The 20,786-nt window shown below is 40.3% G+C and overlaps 1 protein-coding gene across 6 annotated transcripts in view; it reads left to right on the forward strand.

The window, feature by feature from the left end:
* RALGPS1 (Ral GEF with PH domain and SH3 binding motif 1) overlaps positions 1-12,554 on the forward strand; it is a 76,416-nt gene extending 63,862 nt beyond the window's left edge. For 4 of the 6 annotated variants that reach the window (XM_069873453.1, XM_069873452.1, XM_069873451.1 and 1 more), the window contains 9 exons: positions 778-904; positions 1,765-1,916; positions 3,180-3,231; positions 3,521-3,601; positions 5,707-5,812; positions 6,632-6,724; positions 6,904-7,009; positions 8,265-8,356; positions 9,071-12,554. In XM_069873453.1, coding sequence (XP_069729554.1) covers positions 778-904; positions 1,765-1,916; positions 3,180-3,231; positions 3,521-3,601; positions 5,707-5,812; positions 6,632-6,724; positions 6,904-7,009; positions 8,265-8,356; positions 9,071-9,100 — 839 coding nt within the window. In that variant the 3' untranslated portion in view covers positions 9,101-12,554. Of the gene's footprint in view, positions 1-777; positions 905-1,764; positions 1,917-3,179; positions 3,232-3,520; positions 3,602-4,556; positions 4,694-5,706; positions 5,813-6,631; positions 6,725-6,903; positions 7,010-8,264; positions 8,357-9,070 lie in introns of those variants that run through there. The other 2 variants (XM_069873455.1, XM_069873456.1) reach the window with 2 other exon arrangements.
* Positions 12,555-20,786: the final 8,232 nt, after the last annotated feature.

Below are 20,786 nucleotides of genomic sequence, written 5' to 3' on the forward strand. Positions count from 1 at the left end.
CCACTTAGTGACCACTATTACCCTCTGCTGTCACAAGCACCATCCCACAACTGAATGTTTAAAAGTGAAGTCTCAGCTATTTGTTGTGAAGCCAAGAATACCCTTGCATTCATGGAAGGATGATGATAGGCCATGTTGTTCTCCACTGTACTGCGAAGTTCACTGCTAGCCAGCCTTTTGCAAACAGCATCAGGGAACTGGAACAATAACAGCTTGTCCATGTTTTCTGTGAGGCGTCATAAAATCTGTAAAATGAGAGGAAGAATATTTGCAGTGAGACATCTCTAGAGCTCATAGATGACTGAGAAGCAGTGCATCTGTGTGGCCATTAGATCCATGAAAAGCCCCTGCTTTCTTTTACGTGCTCAAGGAGTGAGTCAGTGTGAGCAGGTTGTTTACAGTTTGTTCACAACATGGAGTTGTGAACAAAATTCAAAACATGTGTGAGCATTCTTGCTCACACCCGAAGTACAAACTGGCTTTGTTCTTCTGTTTATTGCACTTTGGCACATCCAGCTGCTGCATGGATGCCAAGACTTTTTGTAGGAGTTCATTGTTAAAAGTATGTGCAAAGATGTTTTTAAAATTACTTCCAGACAGCTCAAGATTATGGAGATGAATTCATAACAGAAATGGATGGTGTAACCCTAATGTGCAAGGAACAGTTCTTCATTGGCTACCTGTAACAATTCCTTTCAATCAGTAGCAAAACACACCAGCCCGTGCCATTTTCTGGGTTTTGCATTAGTTCAGTGGTAAAGGATCTCTGTCTTTTAGGTCCATCTGACGTGTCAGCAATTATGAAATTCAGCAGGAGACCCACGTGTCCTGATGCTTCAGTAGCAGCAAGTCTACCTACGCCTCCTGTACCACGGCACAGGAAGAGTCACAGCCTGGGAAACAAGTCAGTACTCGTGTTCAGGCAGTGTCATGCATCACAAAAGTTTAAGAAGGCAGCAGAACACTCTGGTATTTGAGAAGACTCTTGTATTTGTGCCTTGCACTGGAAGAGAGCTTCAGGCTTTTCTGTGTATTTTCTAGGTTTTCTCTTGACACGTTGGTATTTTTGCTGACTGTTCTCTGCCAATGCCAGACGTTGGCAGTACTCGAAAGCTGTGTATCTACTTTGGTCTGTGGATTCCTGGTGTGCATAACTGATTTTTTTTTGTTGTTGTGTTTTGGTTTTTTTTAAACATCTAGGAAACTTCATAGCTGCTTGGCACATCTTATTCAGGAAAGATGTGACCTTCTGCACTCTTTTACCTGGGTAATATGGGTTAGAAACACTACCATTTACCCATCTAAGGGAGAGCGTATGCTTCCTGTTTAAGGTTTCGGCACCTAATAAATTTCACAGTTAATGGGTTAGAGGAAAAGAAGTTCATGTGAGAGTGTTGATGTGTTAGTTCAGCTTTGTGAAAGACCACAAAGCAGTGCCTTAGCTGAAGTTGTCTTTTCCTGTTTCTCTACTTTGCCTCCACTCAGGGTGTTCAGGTTTTGTATGGAGAGGAGTCAAAAAACTTAAAACCTTCCATCTGCAGAAGTTTAATAGTTGTTACTCACAAAGACCTCTAAAATCTGAAACCTGTTTTGGTAGTCAAGGAGCATATGTTAAGCAGAGGGAGATGGTGAGCAGGACTGTTTAATTGCCTCTGTTTAATAACCTATAGATAAGGCGAAGTCTGAGTGGAAGCATTGGGAGCCAAGGGTTGCTAATAGATGGCATAAGAGGAGTTCTGCATTTTTCTCTTTCCATTTTTCCAGCATGATGTGTCAGTTCAGCGTAGTGGAGAGCAAAAGCGCCACCTTCCCGACAGAGAAGCCACGGCACCTCCTGGATGACAGCGTCCTGGAGTCCCACAGCCCAGACCGCAGCCACCTGCTGCCCTCACTCCTCACCAATGGCCTTTCCATAGGTAGAGTCTGTGTGGGGAACTGACATTCCTGCTTTTCTGTCCCAGTGCTCAGGAAACTCAAATTCATACCCACAAGTAGGGAATTAGGAAGATCAGCAGCTACTGTGCAAAGGCTGGTTGCTTTCATGGAAGCAAGTGGATCAGAAGTGCGACTCAGTTACATCTCCACTTTCCTCAGTTGCCTACTGATGGTTTTGATAAAAGTGGCATGAAGGAAGTTTGGCTTTGTACATGCTCTGTTGTGACACAGAGTGTTTGTAAGCTTTCAGCAGGAAAAAAACAAGTGCTACTACAAAGTGGGTATATATTTTGAAAACTCCCTTTTCACAGTGAAAACTTTAATGATATATTTTAGCACACGGGAGAATAGTTTTGCTGTGCTCTTTGAGCCTTCAAAGGAAGCATAAAATGAACTCGTGAAAGAGGATGATCACAACTACGTTATGGTATTATAATTAATCAAATAGTTATTACGATGAAAAGAAGGTGATTGAGAATCTGTATTCTAAGCAAGGGAAGGCCACCTTTTAAGTGACTTGGGCTATTTCTAGAATAGGAAGTGGACTGTGAAGGGTAGCAGGTTACTGACCAAGAAGAGTTTGTCACCGAGACAATCTTTGAACTTCTGAAAATACAGGCACAGCTCACTCTGTTATACTGAGTGTTAGATCTATCAGTCCTGGGCAAATTAAAACTCAGACTTAAATAGCTGTGCCAAGGAAGGAGGGACAAATTGGTCACAGGCTTGGAGGAGAAATAGAGACTATCACTGGGAGTACCATCATATTGATATGTTATGGCTCCTAGCAGCAGCATAGAGATCACATATCATCTGTTACAAGTGTACTTGCTTGTTAAAAGCAAACAATGATATCATGTCTGATAACTTGAATCAACTTACAGATGTTGTGGTAGAAATATTGTCTTACAAAGTAACTGGATTTTGTGTTCCTGAAGTGCTCAGCATTTGAAGGGAAAGCAGCACAATGAAAATCAAAGTAACATGTAGGTGTGTGGTGTTTACACACAGCATCAACAATGAGTTCATTCATCAGTGAGATATTATAAATGGAAAGGCTCATGTAAGCCTTTTCCAATTTTAGACTTTACTGTGAACTCTAAGGACTTCAACTTTGAAGGATGATTTGAGTAAGCAATTTCCATGGTACTGTATAAAGATTTTTCTGTTGATCCATGTACATTGGCTTTGCATTTTCCCTTGGGTGGTTTTCTTACTCCTTCTCTTTACTGCTCTTTCTCTAGATAGCAGTGAAAGCTCAGAATTTAGTGAGGAGCTGCTGTCAGGGCTTGAAAGGTGAGTTAGTCTTCCTGTATGCTCACTGAGCACTCTACAGGCTTAGCTAAGAAATTCATTAATGATCCCTAATGTAGGTAAGCCCTAAATCAATAGTTATTTTTATCAAATTATTGATTAGTTAGGAAAAAATGGCAAATGTTTTGAAATAAAGCACTATCAAGTTATTGTGGTTTTCATCCCATGGACATGAAAGGATTGGGAACTCTGTCTGTCATGTTCACCAAACCCTAATTGTTGAAGTCTCAGACTAGAGTTTCCCTCATCGGATATTTGCATTCACAAACAGGGGTCGTTTATATGCTACGCTGGGGCCTAACTGGAGGGTACCGATCCGGAATTCTCCTAGGAGTCGAAGCTGTGTCTACAGGTACAGTTCAGGGTCTACCTTGCTCAGTGTATGGTGCTTAACTTTCCTTTGGGTCTGTACACTTTCCTAGCATAATGTATTTTGTGTCCAAAAGTATACCTGTGTGACCATATCAACTCGTGGGAGTCTTCTGCTTGTCAAAATCCCCATTAATGCTGAAGCATGAGTATGGCCCATTCAGTTGAAACTCAGTTTAGCTATTGATTTGACTAATTTTATCTGGCTTCCATATTGTGGAAGACTAGTGTCTGCTTTGGGGGTATAACATTGTAGAAGCAGGTTTGTGATGGAGGCCATCTTTGTCTTCTCTAATGAACGGTGCTGTTAGAAGGATACCTTCTTGACCTTTTCTCAATATTTATTTACTGGTTTGCAGGACAGCTACTCATAACATCTGTTTGTGTCAGAGAGCTGTAATATGGTGTGTTGACTTTGTATGGTAAAGAGGTGTTAAAACATGTAAGAAAGTGAACATCTTGCAGGGCCATGTATAGCAGGCACTCCCAGTGTTGCTAGTCACTAAAACCGAGACTTTTCAGAAAACGGTAGTACACCCGAAGCCCAAAGAGAGGTGACGTGGAAAATTGTGTGTAGTTAGAGGGGCAAAATCATTCATTGCATCCATACTTGACCTGGACTTGATAAATTCTGTGGCCGTGGGAAGTCAAGAAGTATAAGAAAATAGGGCCCTGAAACAGTATTGTGCAGATACTGAGATTCAGTTGGAGTTTAAATCCAGCCAGTTATTATTTTGTATAAATTAGTTTGCTTCAGCTACTGTTAAAATGTTGATACAATGTGGAAATATAAATGTAGATGTTTTACTTGAGCTAGTAGTGTTTGATAGCACTAGAAGAAGTTAGACAGGAATAAAAATACATACGTTATAAATAAGTAAGGGATCAGATTTTGGAACAATATTTCAGCTATTACACCTGCTTCTGGATTTGGACAGGTCCATGGTAGCTTTCTTTCAAAAATGTGTTCAAGCTAGAAATATAAAATATAAGAAGAGAAAAATTTGAAAAGCCTATTAAATCTACAAAGAAGAATTATTCTCTAAAATACATTTCTTACATTTATCTGCCAGCAAGTAATTCTAGTGCTTGTGTTCATTCCTCCTTCTCTGGAATCTTCTACTGCTTTTATCAGAAAACTAGAATCAGCAGGAATACAGATTAGCACAGACAAAACAGTTCCCTTTAACCGAAGAAGATGCTTCTGCCGTATAAAGTGCTGTTCTGGTGTAGGTGGGTTCTGCTGTGTGTTATTTTCACCAGCGTGTGTTTATATGACACTGTCATCCTTGGTCAGAGACAGAGTAGTCTTCCTTGCACAGTGGAATGGTACCTCATACACATGTCCTTTTCCTTGCATTCATTATTAGACATGATTTAGTTGGCTCTGGTAAACTTCACTGGCCTTTACATTTGTACGACTACCAGATCTGTGATCCCATGGAATGAAGAGAGCTTAGCAGCAGGTAGTTCCAACAGATCACTGCCTCCAGACCTGCCAGTCACTCTTTGGTAATGGGTCGTTGTTTTTCTAACTTAGCCTCTTCTTGGGTTCTTTCAGGTGTAATGCTTTTTCACTGGGAAAGGAAAAAAATATTTTAATCACTGTACAGTTGGTGGTTTTATATAGTTTTCCCAACTTGTTTCCAGTTAGCCAGTGTGATTTCCAACATTATTTTTTGATAGCCAAAGTTTATTTTTAGATAAAATTACATTTGTGGGGGCTTTTATTGCCAAAATTTAACCTGTACATTCCCAGAAATCCAGGTAATTTGTGTAATTATCCAGAATAAAACAGAAGATGGTCTGTTTTCCCTTTGACTTTGAGACTCAGTATTTAGTGTATTTTGTTTTATTTTTTCACATCTAAGTCCCCAGAATAGAACCTTTCACAGATTTGCTGTTTCTCAAAGATTCTGATTCCTATTTGATATCTAGGTCTGGAAAACGCTTTATCAAGTCAAGTGTTAAATGATACAGTGTATGTAAGGCAGTGCAGGAATAATATATTTAGAGCTAAATTGTATTGCTTGCTTCTTATCCATATTTGTCTGCTCAAATACATATGGCAACATTTTGTCTCTCCAGCCCCACAGGGGCCTGCAGCTGCACCTTAGGTAGTTCCACAGGAGTCATTACCATGGAAGGGCCGCTAAAACGAAAAACATTACTCAAAGAAGGCAAGAAACCTACAGTAAGTGATTCTAATTCTTCCTGTGATTCTAATTTAGTAGTGGCTGCTTAAATTTCTGTGATGAGATTAAACCTGCAGCTTGATACCACACAAAACAGCGTTCCTTGTTATTATCAACTGTAAAAACATTTTCTGTTTGAAGTTATATCTGGGTTATAATATAACCTTTGTGTGCCCTTTGATCCACAGCAGTTATGCTTTTTCCTGCATTTGCAAGTAACGTCTCTAGGTTGTGAAAACAGAGCAAGGGTACAGCAGCTCTATAAACTAGCATGCATTTCTTTGAGGGCAGAAATTTAGTATTGTGGTGAAATTGGAAGGCTGCAGGGCATCTGCCCATAGCACCAAAGTCACAGTAATTCATACTTAATCCAAATTCAGAGGTTTCACATCATTCTGGTCCTACGTATTTGGTATTTTTTTGTTTTCTGTAGAGTTCATTGATTTTTTTTTTATTTGCAGCCTTCCTATTTATGGCTAAAAGATGTGAATAATTACGGAGATGTCATCTCAATAAATAGCATTGATCAGATGTGGAAATATAAGCTCTCTCCAGTAGAACACAGCACACTATTTTGCTGTGAAGCAATCAGTCGTGGTGTTTTTATGAAATACCCAAGTAAGATGGATTGAATTCACAGTCAGCCAGCCAAATGTAGGTAGCTGGGATGGTTTACAGCAGGAGACGCTCTTTACCCAACTCTCCATTCCTTGCTTCTGAAATCAGCTTTGATAGCGCTTGGACTTGCTTGTGAATAGATTTTTGAAATGTCAGAGATATGCAGAGTTTTTCCTAATTTTTTTTCCTTTCTGATTCAGCTCTCTTCATGGACAAGATACTGGGTAATGCTTTCAGGATCAACTCTTCTGTACTTTGGAGCAAAATCTTTAAGAGGCACTGAAAGAAAACATGTAAGCTTGAAATTGCGTGTAAGCTTAAAACCAAAAATTGCATATTCATAAGCAGATCTGGAAGAGCGTTTGAAGTACACTTCCTGTTCCATGCTAAGCCGTACGTCTGCACAGCTTTTATGGTCGGAAGGTAACCCCTAGCGCGGTCCAGCTGTGACTCACATGTCTGTCTCTTCCAGTACAAATCTACCCCCGGTAAAAAAGTCTCTGTTGTGGGCTGGATGGTGGCGCTTCCCGACGACCCTGAACATCCTGATATTTTCCAGCTAAATAACCCTGACAAAGGTAGTTGTCACAGGATGGACCTTGTCTGCTTTATAGTTCTGTGACAGGAGGTAGATTAATCTCTATTAATGAGTTTGTAGATTGCAGAACTTACAGTGGCACTTACTTAAAAGACCAAAGGAGAGACATATTTAAGATAGACTTTCCAAGAGGAAGCCTTACATATGAAATTGCACATGTATTTACAATATCACAGAATCACAGAATCACAGAATAACCAGGTTGGAAGAGACCCACCGGATCACCGAGTCCAGCTTCTCTGGTGCCTACAGAGGCATTGCTATATCTTGGCAGTTACTGTAATTTTTGCAGAAATTGCCGATCTAATATGAGATTGCTCCCTGCCCTTGTGCCCACATGTGCTGATCTCCAAGTTTCTGAATAGCTTTCTTAAAATTGGTCAATATCAAATCTTGTCTTTCACTGAGGCCAATTGAAAATTCTTCAAACATCAAACCATTTACCAAAAATGCTTTTTAAGTACTCAACTTAAAGCCAAAAGCTTTTTAATACTCAACTTGAAGTACCATGATTTAACTTAGTAGTGGACAGGTGTGGTTGGATCATCTCAAAGGACTTTCCCAACCTAGTGATTCTGTGATTCTATTCTATGATTCTCCTGCCTTGATTAAACTCCATAAACTTCAAAATATAAGAAAGCCCATGCAGTTGCTTTGCATTTTGACTGGTTACATAAAGATACTGCAGGCTTCCTTCACTTTTCACGGTTTCAGCTTTGGTGCTGGACTTGGATTTGCATCTACTGTGCAAAGTGCAGCTCTTGGGTGTTGTCTGAAACGCATAATGTATTTGATTGCGAGACACAATTTACAAAATAACAAGGCATGGAGGAAACTTGCAGTAGGAAACTGAAGAAAACTAAGTTCATAAATATCAAAAGCGTTCATAAGAGTTTGGGCAGTAACCACAACAGTCTTAATGAGAAGAAGGCAGAGGTAAATTAGATGTGACCTAAGTGGTCTTTTCTGTGGCTGTAATCCGGCCTCTCTGCCAATATGCTTCTCTTGGCTTTGTTGGCCACACGTGTTCTTGTGTTCCCTTCACCCAAGAACACTGTTGGAGAACACACCTCACGTAGCCTCTGTTACATGAGCAACATCCTGTTTGAGCATTTGAGGTGCAAATTAATTTAACAGTTCACTTCAGGACCTTGGCTTCTGCACAGAAATTATAATCCCTTGGCACTACATGTCTGTCTGCAAATTTCAAGCCTTTGGTTTTCCTGGTTTTGTAGGCAATGTTTACAAGTTCCATGCTGGTTCGAGGTTTCATGCAATATTATGGCATAAGCACTTGGACGACGCATGCAAAAGCAACAAGCCTCAGGTAAGGCTGTGAAACTTATTTTTACTCACTTTTTTGTTTACAGTCCTTACTAGAAAAGATACCTCTTTTCAATCTGTGCACAAGCAATCTTGGAGAGACAGAGAGACAGAGAGAATTCCCTATTTTGTACATTGATCCAGTTTTTCAATAGAAGGAATAAAAAGTATTTAAAACTACAAAATTCCCACCAAATCAGGATTTGTGCAGGTCTAGCTATAGGTTTGGTTAACTTAACAGCATAAAACCTCTACACTTACTGCTTCAAGTGAAGTAAGCCCATCTTAACTTCAGAAGGGGATTTCTCATGGACAAAGAAAGCAACCGCGTTCACATTTACTCCAGTGCCTGGGTCTCTAGGTGCCATTGAAGAATGTCCTATAAAGTGTTCTTTGTCCTTTGTATAGGAGCCTCATTCTTCTCTTGAGGAAAATGTTCATTCTTAAAAGGATTTCCAAAGGTTATTTTAATAGGATACTGATCCATATAGGACTTAAAACAGGATGCAGCTTGAGAATCTTCTTTACACGCACACATCCCCCCTCCCTCCATGCATACTGGTGATTTCTTAGAATACTTTGGCTGGATTTGGCCCATGAATAGAAAAGTCACTCGAGTCTTTATCTTTCTGCGCAGTTACGGTGTGAGCCTTCTTTTCCCAGTGCCATAATAGGCTCAGGAGCATTATACTGCTGAATAATTTACGTTCTTTTCCAGGTACCTGCTAACCTAATGTCATTCGAATAATTTGCTCTCCTACCTGGTGCAACTTCAAGTGCCAAACTGAAGAAACAGGCTATTGATTTCTAAGGAGGAAGAGGAGAATGGTTTTCCTGACATGAGCCAGCCACAATTATTTCAGCACTTTCCCATGTAACTTGAAAGTTATTCTGATTCAGCTTTTAAAAGCAGAAAGTGAATGTTGTCCTTAGGACCAGTCATAGTCTCATGCACTGAGTGAAAGCAGACAAGTTAGATGGACAAAACATTAATCCTGACTCCTGCAGGATTCTAGAACCCTCAGCTTTTTGTGGTCAGAGACTGCCATGAACTGACGTTTGACCACAAACTGAGCATCATATCTTCCGCCTATTCTTTTTTAAGCAGTTCTTTTTATTGTTAAGCTGCTTTGTGTGACTGAAGAATATTTGGCCCACGTTGGGTTTCAGTTCTTTCTAATGCACAGAATGATTGACAGTGTTAACTTGCTGCGAAGTGTCAATTAGAATAGAAAATTGTGGAACAACATTTTTATAATCTTAAGTGCACTGAGTCGCTTGGCAATGTGGCTGCCTCAGATTTTGTATCAAATCTTTGGACAATTCTGCTGTTCACATTTGAGCTATTTGGGAAAAATTGTATTTTGGCACAGGACAGCTACTTTTCTTTTCGCTGAGTTATGTTACTCAGGAGTGCCCTGGTGATGGATTTAAGGCTGTTTAAATTTATGTTGTACAAAAGGTCATCTTTCATCTCTTACTAGTGGCATAGTTGCTTAGTTTTTTTCCTTCAGTCTGAGTGTTCTTTATTTTAGATCTCATGGTACAGGGAAGCAGGTAGTCATATGTTAGGTATCACATGGACCTGGCCTCTCAGATTGACTCCACATCATTGTTTCTGTTCTGTCTTTCTGTGGACTGCTCACCGCCACTCAATTCCAGTGCAGATGCATCTTTTTGACGCAGCGTTCTGGCATGTGGTACTGGCATTATGAATTCATTATGGCAGTGAAACCTAGGCAAGACTGCCTGACCATGGAGCAAGTACAAAGTAGCCTGCACACCAGTGTCTAGGCAACAAAAAAAAGAATGTAGGACCTTCTCTGAAAGAATTCTCTGCAGCCACAGCTGTAAGCCTGCTGTGCCCTAGCATTGCTGTGGTCATAGTCTTTTTCTGTTCCCACGTTAAGTTCAGCACTTTTTATGTTTTAAACTCTTTTGCCATAAGACACCAGTATTCACACTTCATCAGTCACTGGAAAAACTCTTCTGAGTTTCCAAAAATTGCTCTAGCTTACAAACTGTGGGAAAAATGGCAGTCATTTTAATTGAACAGAGTCTGTATAAGAACAAGCTCCCAGGCAGTAGGAGTATTTGTTCTATGGACTGGCATGATTTTCTACATTTTTATTTTAAAACTTCTTTAACAACAACAACAGACAAATACCTGTGTGGAAGAGTATGTAAAGTTGACAGAGTTCCTTTGATAGCTCAAGAGTTGCATGAAAAGAGTGGTAATGCAAAATATATTTATATCTTTTTTTTCTCCTTTTTTGCCAAATTGATACAACTTTGAGCTAGGAAAAACACTGGTATCTCAGGAAGCAGAGCATCCAATGCTATTAGTGACAGCATAGAAGCTTTTGAATGTGGTAAAATTGTGCCGCCATTAAATGACTTCAGACTGTTAGAATATGATATAATCTGAACTATTCTGCACCTGTGGACTGTTGTGCTTAGTTATCAGTAAGATTATTCACGTAGATACAAGTGTTACGTGGATGGCCGTTCTAATGCTTGTGCCACCTATGGCCACCTGTATTGTCTGTTACTGGCACTTACAGGGTTTGAACCATGTGCAGAACGGTGACTGACGCAATGACATACTAACCAAAACAGAACTGTTGAGTCGAGAGGTTTCCTTACGGTTACTTTATTAGTAGCCCTGTCCCCTTAGGAGGGAGTAACTTGATCTGTCTTAAATCTAAGCTAAATTTAAAATGGAACACTAATTGACATGAAGTATACAGACATTAGAAGTATGTAAATACCTACTAATTTTTGATGTGAGGTAGTGGAAGTGAACACCAATGAAGACTCATGACATATTTTCCAGCACATTGCAATTGAGATAAACTAAGGATGTTGTAACAGCTTTCAGTTATGTTTAAGAAGCCTCGCTTGGAAAGAACAGTAACTGCTTAGTGAGACAGTACCAACAGAATGAGCCTGGACTGACTCAGACTTTTAGAATTTAAGGATCTTAAAGTTTTATAGATGTTATCGTATGTACAAGAGGTAGTGTTCAAAAATATACTTTTACTCAAAATTATGAGCTATGGAGAAGATACAAAAGAGTGAGTTTTCACTTGCTTATAAAACAGATTCCCAGCTAGAAAGGAAGCATCTTTGCCAGAACCCATAATGGTGCCCGTAAAAGCGTGGCATGAATGAAAGGCGATATTTCCGAATGATTCTTAAATGCAGTCATTTGTCACTGGGAGGTGATGAGTCTTTGGAGAAATTAAATCTTTCAATCCTACTCAATCCTCAAACTCAAATCCTACTCAAAACCTTGCAATTTGGAAATGCATCAAAAGGAACTTGAATTCCTTTACACTGCTCTTGTTTGAATTTAAAAAGCATTATGTAGAAGAAGGATGAACATAGCAAATAATAGTTTTACACAATAGTCAGATAAACATCTTTTGAGTATAGTGCAATTGTGAAATTGCTGCACAATATAAAATATCCAGAAGAATGGCAGTGTAAGAATATTACTGAAATACCTTGAATGAATTTAAAATGAGTTTTTAAGTGTTAAACAGTTCATAGTTGCTGATTTGAATTTTTATGCTGTCATTTGGTACCATTTGCTGTCAGCTGGTACTTTTAATACAAATGGAAACCTGCTATTGAAACACAACATATTGCATATTAGTACTGATTAATACAGCATTTTCACAGAAGTATCACAAACCATACAATGTTTCATCCGTCAAAGAGAAAACTGCAATAGTGTAAAATTAAACATCTCAGAATTAGTATTTTCGGAATTGTGATGATATAAAATGTATGTAGGCAATATAATTAATTTATTAATGTGCAATATTAATGTAATTCAGTGCCAAAATGCATGTTTTTCCAAATAGCACTAAAATGAGGCAAAGAAAGTAGTTCTCAAATTGACAATAGTGTCACATTATAACATAAACCAATTTCAACATTTTGGTTTGTTTTGTGTGAAAACTGTTGCACTATTTTTGGCTGTATTTTCCAGCAGTCCACTGCATGCTGTTTGTGTAAGGATTCTTTCTATAATTCTTGTGAACTGTCTCACCAGTAATAACGCTGTCATTGGAATCTAGGTTTTTGGCAAGGTATTTTGTTACCTCAGTCTTGTATCAAGTTGCTGTATTTTTCAGTTTGTTACATTGATAATGACTGTTTCACTAATTAAATACTTTAATGTAAAAAAAAAAGTTTGTTTACTTCAACAGCAATTATAGTTGGTTGTAAGTTTAAAAATGTGCAGAGTATGTATGCTGTGAATAATAAAATATTCTGAAAAAGAGTAGTTGAGGTATAGAAGGAACGTTTTAGCTCAAAGGCAGCAGGCATGTTTTATTTGTGAAGGAATGGTAATATAGTTGAGCAGACTTTAGCACAATGTGTAGCTGTTTAATAGTATAAAACCAACAGAATCCAAATCTCCTACAGAAAACTGAAAAACACTCCAAATTTGCAGTTCTTTCCAGTGGGGTTTGGGACGTCCAAAGAATTTCAGATGAACCTATCCTATTGTTTTCCTAAGAAATTAATTTTATCAGTGCTAAACTTGCACATTGACTTGGATAGCATAGCAAGGTTAATTTCTTTGTACTTGCAATTAAACTTTATTTACACCCTTGGATTCTCAGCTTCACCTGCTGAAATCGACAGGAAAAAATAATTCCATACATTAATGAAGTGATCTGCCCTCTGTTACACAGTTATCATTGTAGACATGTGTGGTAATACCTTCTGATAGTAAAGTCTGAAATTTCCTTTCTGATTTCAGTGATGAAATTGAGGTTCAGTCAGAACCTTGAAATGCTGAGTGCAGCTGGCAAGGATGCCCTAGTAATCGGACAGTCAGTAGAACTTCCTCTTGGAAAAGATCAACGTGGAAATGTTGACCAGTGTCAACTTCTTTGACAACCTCTCTTATTACGTGTATCATTTTTCTCTCGATCTCCAGGTGTAAGAGATCAGGAGAGGAAAGCAAGAGACCAGCATGGCCGAGTCAAGACCTGCTGGTCAAACAAAAGGGCAAGGAGGAGATGCACAGTGAAAGCAGGGACAGGTATCCTGGGAAGAGCATAGGGATGCTGCTTGGTTATGTCGGGATGGGGTCAGGAAGGCCAAGACGCAGCTGGAGCTGAACTTGGCAAGGGATGCAAAGACTACCAAGAAGGGCTTCTACAGGTATGGCATACGCTCCCCCCCAGTGAACACGACTGGGAAACGGGTAACAACAGACAAGAAAAAGGCTGAGGTGCTCATCAGCTGTTCTTGCTCCAGTGTCCTCTGGGAAATCCTTCTTCCCACCTCATGAGTGGATGGAGCACAGGGCAGGGATTGAGGGAGCAAAGTCCCTCCCACTGTAAGGGAAGATGGGGTACATGACCACCTGAGGAACCTAAACATACCTAAGTCTGCGGGACCTCAAAAATCCTCACCAAAAATCTAGCAGGGCTCATTAATAGAGCTTTAAACTAGATGTGAAGGGGGAGGGGGATGAAGCCAGGCTAGTCAGGAGTGAGCCTGGAAGTGGCACTCCAGTGCCTGAGAGATGGTGTGCTGGCAAGGACCTCCATTATATCAACTGAGAGTGAGTGGGGGCAAGTACATATAGTGACAGAAAGGATGTAATTGGCACTGGTAGGTTAAATAATCCAAGTACCAGTCATTTGGGAGCGAACACTACTCCCTTTATGAGAGCTGAGGGATTAACAGCCCAGCTGAAGTGTATTTACACCAGTGCACGCAGCATGGGCAATAAACAGGAGGAATTGGAAGCTATTGCAGGGCAAGGAGACTACGACATAGTTGCCATCACAGAAACGTAGTGGGATGACTCGTATAGCTGGAGTGCTGCTATGGTGGGATATAAACTCTTGAGGCAGGACAGGAAAGGTAGGAGAGTTGGTGGGCTAGTCCTCTATGTTAGAGAGTGCTTTGATTCCCTCGAGCTCGATTATGGTGATGACAGGATCGAGTGCCTGTGGGTACAAATCGGAGGAGCCCACAAGAAGATGGATATTGTGATAGGAGTCTGTTATAGACCACCCAGCAAGGAAGAAGAAGCTGATGAGCTCTTCTATAAACAACTGGGAGAAGTCTCAAGATTGCTAGCTCTTGTCCCTGTGGGAGACTTCAGTCTTCCGGATGTCTGCTGGAAGTACAGTACAGCGGAGAGGAAGCAGTCTAAGGAGGTCAGTGGAAAATAATAAAAAAATCTTTCTGTAAATACGTTTACAGTAAAAGGAGGACCAGGGAGAATATTCCGTCCTTATTGGATGCAAAGGGAACAGTGTGACAAAGGATGAGGACAAGGCTGAGGTACTTAATTCCTTTTTTGCCTCAGTCTTTAAGTAAGGAAAGTTATTCCCTGCGTGTACATACCCAAGAGCTAGAGGAGCAGAACAAAGCTCCCATGATCTAAGAGGAGGTGGTTAGAGACTTGCTTGCCCGATTAGACACTCACAAGTCTATGGGGCCAGATGGGATCCACCCAAGAGTATTGAAGGAGCTGGCAGACGTGCTTGCCAACCCCCTTTCCATCATCTTCCAGCAGTCCTGGCTGACAGGGGAAGTTCCACTTGAATGGAGGCTGGCTGATGTTATACTCATCTTCAAGAAGGGTCGCAGGGAGGACCCAGGAAACTACAGGCCTGTCAGTCTGACCTCAATGCCAGGGAAAGTCATGGAACAGGTGATCTTGAGTGCTATCATGAAGCACATGCAAGAAAAAGAGGTGATCAGGCCCAGTCAACATGGGTTCGTGAAAGGCAGGTCTTGCCAAACTAACCTGACCACCTTCTATGACAAAGTGACCCAGCTACTGGACAAGGGAAAGGCTGTGGATGTTACCTTCTTGGACTTCAATAAAGCCTTTGACACAGTTCCTCACAGCATTCTGCTTAGGAAACTAACTGCGTCTGGCCTGGACAGGCGCACACTATCCTGGTTGAAAAACTGGATGGGTGGATGGGCCCAAAGAGTGGTGGTAAATGGAATTACCTCCAGCTGGAGGCTGGTCACAAGTGGTGTCCCCCAGAGCTCAGTGCTGGGCCCGGCCCTGTTCAATGTCTTTATCAATGACCTGGATGAAGGCATTGAGTGCTCCTTTAGCAAGTTTGCAGACGACACTAAGCTGGGTGGAAGTGTTGATCTGCTGGAGGGTAGGGAGGCTCCAAAGGGATCTGAACAGGCTGGACCACTGGGCTGAGTCCAATGGCATGAGGTTTAACAAGGCCAAATGCCGGGTCCTGCACTTGGGGCACAACAACCCTGTGCAGTGCTACAGACTGGGAGAAGCCTGGCTGGAAAGCTGCCAGGAGGAGAGGGACCTGGGGGTGTTGGTTGACAGCGACTGAACATGAGCCAGCAGTGTGCCCAGGTGGCCAAGAAGGCCAATGGCATCTTGGCCTGTATTAGAAATGGTGTGACCAGCAGGTCCAGGGAGGTTATTCTCCCTCTGTACTCTGCACTGGTGAGACCGCACCAGAGAGAAATTAAATGTTACCTAATGTGAAGGTGAAAGCAAAACATGCTCACATAAAATGGCTACTTTTAGAGCTGGCAAAGAAAGTACATATCCCTTTTTTGGAACTCCTTTTCCTGTTATCCCCAGAAACAGGAAGTCTGTTTCCAGACTTTTTTATTAGTTTGTAATCTTGGAACCAAATCATTTGATTCTGTCCAGTTTTCCACTGGATAGGTCATGTCCAGTGCTTCATTGTAAATATTTTATGAAGGAAGCATCAGTAAGTGTCTCACATCTACCAAATGGTTCTTTTCACTGATACCATCAGTTTAAATGGGAACATTGATTGGAATTCCTCTCCTCCCATTAAGTCCAAGCCTCTTGTTTTATAATCTGGGAGAGAAAAAACAAAATGCAGTCTTCAGTAGCTTGTCTACTTTAGACATCAGGCTGTGCAAGTGACAGCACAAGTAAATTGCATTCTTTCTTCTTCCAAAACCAGTAGTGGTTGTTGTGGTATTTCCATAGCTGTAATCTGTTACTATGATCATTGGTTTATCAAAATCTGAAAATACTACAAACCTTTCCTTGGGGGAGGCATAAAGAGAAAAGAAGTCAAAGTTTACATGTCTCTGTTGTGAGAGCAAGTCCAGTAAGGGAAGGATGAAAACACCGATTTTGTATTAACTGAAACACAGCATAAAAAGAATAGGAGGAAGTATCCTTTACATTTCTGGCGCAGTCATGTTTTTACTGCCAGAAGTTAGCTTTTCAGCTTTAAGGAAGAGGAGGTTGTGTTACAAGGGATTACTTGCTGCAGATGATCCATGCTTTGGGTTTGTAAGCATGATGTGACTATAAGGCAAGTGATCAAGGTCAGAAACCAAATAGGTTGTTCTGGTGTGTGTATGGAGAAAAGTCTGCCAGTTCTGCAGAATTAAAAAAAAAAAAAAAGTAAGCAGCAAGCTACATTTTACATATGGTTTGTTAGTTGGTAGCACTATTTTAATAAAAAGGTAAATGTAAATTTTGAACACATAGGAACGCCCTAGAGCCCTGGGAACACTTGAAGGTAGTTGTAGCAAAATAGTTACCATTTCTTGTAATAATACAAAGCTGTTGATGTGAACCTGTTTGACACAAACACAATGCATGTATGCCTTGTGTTTTAGAGGATAATGTTATATAATGGGGCAAAAAGACAAAAAAAATGTAAAGTAAGGGAAGAGGCAACTAGCTGGTGCAGAAATGAGTAGGTGAATAGTCAGAAAACAAACCAACCACTCTCTTAGGTTACAAGAAGTTCTTTGCTGCTTGGAAGTACAGCATACTCTCAAGTCCAACTAAGTCTGTCTGCATTGTTTAGTAATACAATTGCTTTAATTCTTTCAGCAGCTGGGAGAGGAGGAGTTTTCATTACACCTACCAGCCTCAAAGAGGGTACGTTTGTAACTGCTGAGAAGATGAGACTTGATCTTCAGATCCTGAGAGTGAATGCAGATGGCAGAGTAAAGGCATGCTTTAGCACTAACTTATGAGAGTTATTTAGACAAAAACACTGGTTTTGTTGCCATTTTTTGGATCACTGTGTGAAAGTGAGCATCTTATATGTTGTATCCAAGACTTAATATAATCTACTATTTCGCATAAATTGTTTGTTTTCTATAGAAGCATTGGATGTACTGAACCCCTCCACAACCAGAGAGAGGTTCCTAGGTCCTAGAGCAATACAAACAAGGACTTTCACATTATAGTTCAGATTTGTAATTAATTTTTAAAGAGCTGTCATGAGATGACAAAAACATTAAGGTAACACACAATTAAATTCTTCTTTCAATAATTACCTTTCTGGAGCAGTCTCCAGCTAGAATAGGATAATGGTTACTCACCTCTAACAAAGTAGGTTGAGCAGATTCATACAGTTGTTCTGAATTTATATCACAGGAACTATGCCATTGTCTTACCCCAAGATTAGAGGCAGGAGATTGCTAGCAATAATACAAGCCCTACAGGTAGCAGAGACTGTTCTCAGCATAGCCTGACCTGAGGCTGCCCTTGGCTCTGCTCTTGTCTTAATGCCTAGCCTGATTCCATGCTAATGTAATCTCTTATGGGTATGCTCCATCTCCAGGGATGCAGAAGACTGTGAATCCAATGGGATAATTACATTCAATTAGCAGTAAAATGGGTAATGTTAAGAGGAGATTTTAGCAATTCCTCAGCAGTGAATGTGCTGATTTAACTGTTAGGGGAAGTATTTGTGGAGCACATATAGCTATCCAGTTCCTTAGACATCTTATGAGCTCAAGCTGCCTGTCTTGCTGCCCTCTGTATGTTCTGAGGAGGCAAAGAGTGGGGGAGATCTTTAAAATCTGAGCTACTGACTTCTGAACCAGCTCCTGACTCTTGGCTGCTGTATAGCAGGAGCACATTTGTTTCAGTCAAATGTTTCACTTTGGAGAGAAGACAACGTAGCACACGGCAACATCATAAAAGGTAGGAAACAAAAAAATCGTTGACCTTAAGGTAGAGGATGTATGACCCAGGGAGAATTCAGATGATGGCTGATTAAGCCAAGGCTGACAGTTAGTACTTCAGATCACTCTATAAAACTGGAATCATCCTAGCATTGTTTTAAACCAGTATGCTGATACCTTGCACTTTCCCCTCTAGCTATGTAAGCTTGCTGAGCTTCTGTCTCACTGGCATATTGTTTTAGGACAACTGTAACTTCACTGTAATCCCTTAGCACTGTGATATACAGGCGGTCTAGATGAAGCTGCTTGCAAAACGATAATTTTTTTTCCTAGTTCTTCTGTGTCTGAAATGTTGCTTCAGTAGTTGGAGACAACTGAGTTTAGGCTGGTGTGAATTTTGTTCTATTAAATGCTTGTGATTTTATTCATGTCTCTCAAGATTGATTTAATTTTTGTTGTTACTTATATTTCTGATGGTGGCTAGTTCCCTAGATGGTTCCCTAGATGGTTTAATGTTTACAACACAGAGTGGGTGATATTTATACTTCTTTTTTTATTATTATTTCTCTTTTCCTGACTCATTTTATTTTCTTTTAGAGCTGAAGATCAAGAAAATCATTTGCTTTTCTCTGTTACTTTTCGTTACCATTCATTGAGTGTTATGCTGCATAGATTGAGCTTTATTACTGGATCGGGATTTTTTACCCAAAATTCTTGCAAAAGTATAGCAAAGTGGTAGCACAGTCCTTGACTTACTAAATCTTGGGAACCTGACAAGTTTTTAGCTAGTAATTACTACATGGGGAAGATCACGGAAATCCTGTTCTGTTTCTTAAGAAAAAAAAATAGTTCATCAAGTCCTTTAGGTGGACAATAACAGTGTTTTCGTAAAAAGTAAGCCTGCTGTTGTCTGATAGCCCATCTTTATTAGTGGCCGGGCTCAGCTGCCTTCTAAGAAGCAGCAACAAATCCTGTACCTGCCATTAGGCACCATTCAGATGGCAGGGTAATTCTCTCCTATGCTGTTATCTGGTGCCCAGCTGATACTTTGCAAGAAGCTGGAGAGTACTTTTTATAATTTATCTTTGTTGCATTAATTATTAATGAAAGTGTATCTTAATCTCAAAGGTATATCGCAGTCAAGCATTCTGCAAATTTTTATAATGGTAGCAGGATTTGTAGATAATATAGGGCAGCATTCCAAGGTGATTTAGATGTCATGGCAAAAAACTATTGGACGAAACCAAACCAGAAACAGCAAGGCCAAATGAGAAATGAGGCAAGAATGTACTATTAAGCAAAGCATTTGTGAGTATGTACATGGCTTTTAGTCAGATTTCTGTGCTAGACCTTTCTAGGCTTTAGCATCCATATATCCACTCATATTTAAAAGTGTAAGGAACGCATGTAAACTGCAAGACAAGACTGTGGTCTGTAGCAAGCTTATGCTGTGCAAATTGCAGTTCTGATATCCATATGTATTCCCTGGTTACACACATACACACTGAGTCTGGTGATGGGGTCACACACAGACAGTGAACAAAACTAGCACTCGGGCTTATGCCAAGCTGCTGACCTAGGCACGCACTGTGAGGGGCGTGGGGCTCCATCAGCCCTAAAGAGACCATCAAGTGATGGTTATGTCTGAGTTTAAAACTTTTCTAAATTTTCTGAATTTTTGAACTGAGAAAAGAGGGAATGAGAGAAGAAGGGGCCTCAAGGCAGTCTTGGTTGGTTTGTTTATTTTTCTCCTCCAGTTTTTTCATGTAAATCTTTCTCATGATCTAATGTCTTTCTCTGCATTTTAAGGTAAATGGGCCAAGCGATTCCTTTGTGTCTTGAAATGAAACCTTTAATCTCCTTTCTTACCTGTTTCTGAACATCTCTATTTCTCTCTTACTGTCTACTAGGCAGAATAAGCAGAAATACTCAGTGAACTTTCTATTACCACAGAAACACTGGAAACTTGGCAGTGTATTTCAGGATTTTTTTAACCTGTTCAAACATTTCTCTCTAGTCAAATAACAATGTAGTCACTAAGGAAAGCTATGCCAGGAAAGAGGGACATATCTGTACAAAGTCCAATTAACAATGGCCTAGTTCCTTCTGCCAGTTATTTACACAAAGTCACGATGGCAACGCCTCTCGCTGACTGCCATGCTTCCTTCAGCTCAGTAATCTCCTGACATCACCATAGGGGCCAGGAGAAGAGACCTCCTAGAATGAAGATTTCACAGAAGAAACTGGAAGTCAAAGGTAAGTATAGAAGTTTGGAGTCACCTCCATCTATGAGGTGACACAGTTTCTTTAAAAAAGGAGAAAGTGTCCCCAGGCATGAGCACAAGCTCTTTGGAAAATCCATAGCACCCAGGGCAAATTGATGCAGCTCTGGTGGTGTGGTACAGTTGTATGAAAGTAAATGTGAAGTCTTAAAGGTTAAAGACTTCTTTTCTGATAATTTTTTTTGTTTGTTGTGGTGTTGGTGG

This window comes from Phaenicophaeus curvirostris, chromosome 20, assembly GCF_032191515.1.
Source record: "Phaenicophaeus curvirostris isolate KB17595 chromosome 20, BPBGC_Pcur_1.0, whole genome shotgun sequence".
Taxonomy (NCBI): domain Eukaryota; kingdom Metazoa; phylum Chordata; class Aves; order Cuculiformes; family Cuculidae; genus Phaenicophaeus; species Phaenicophaeus curvirostris.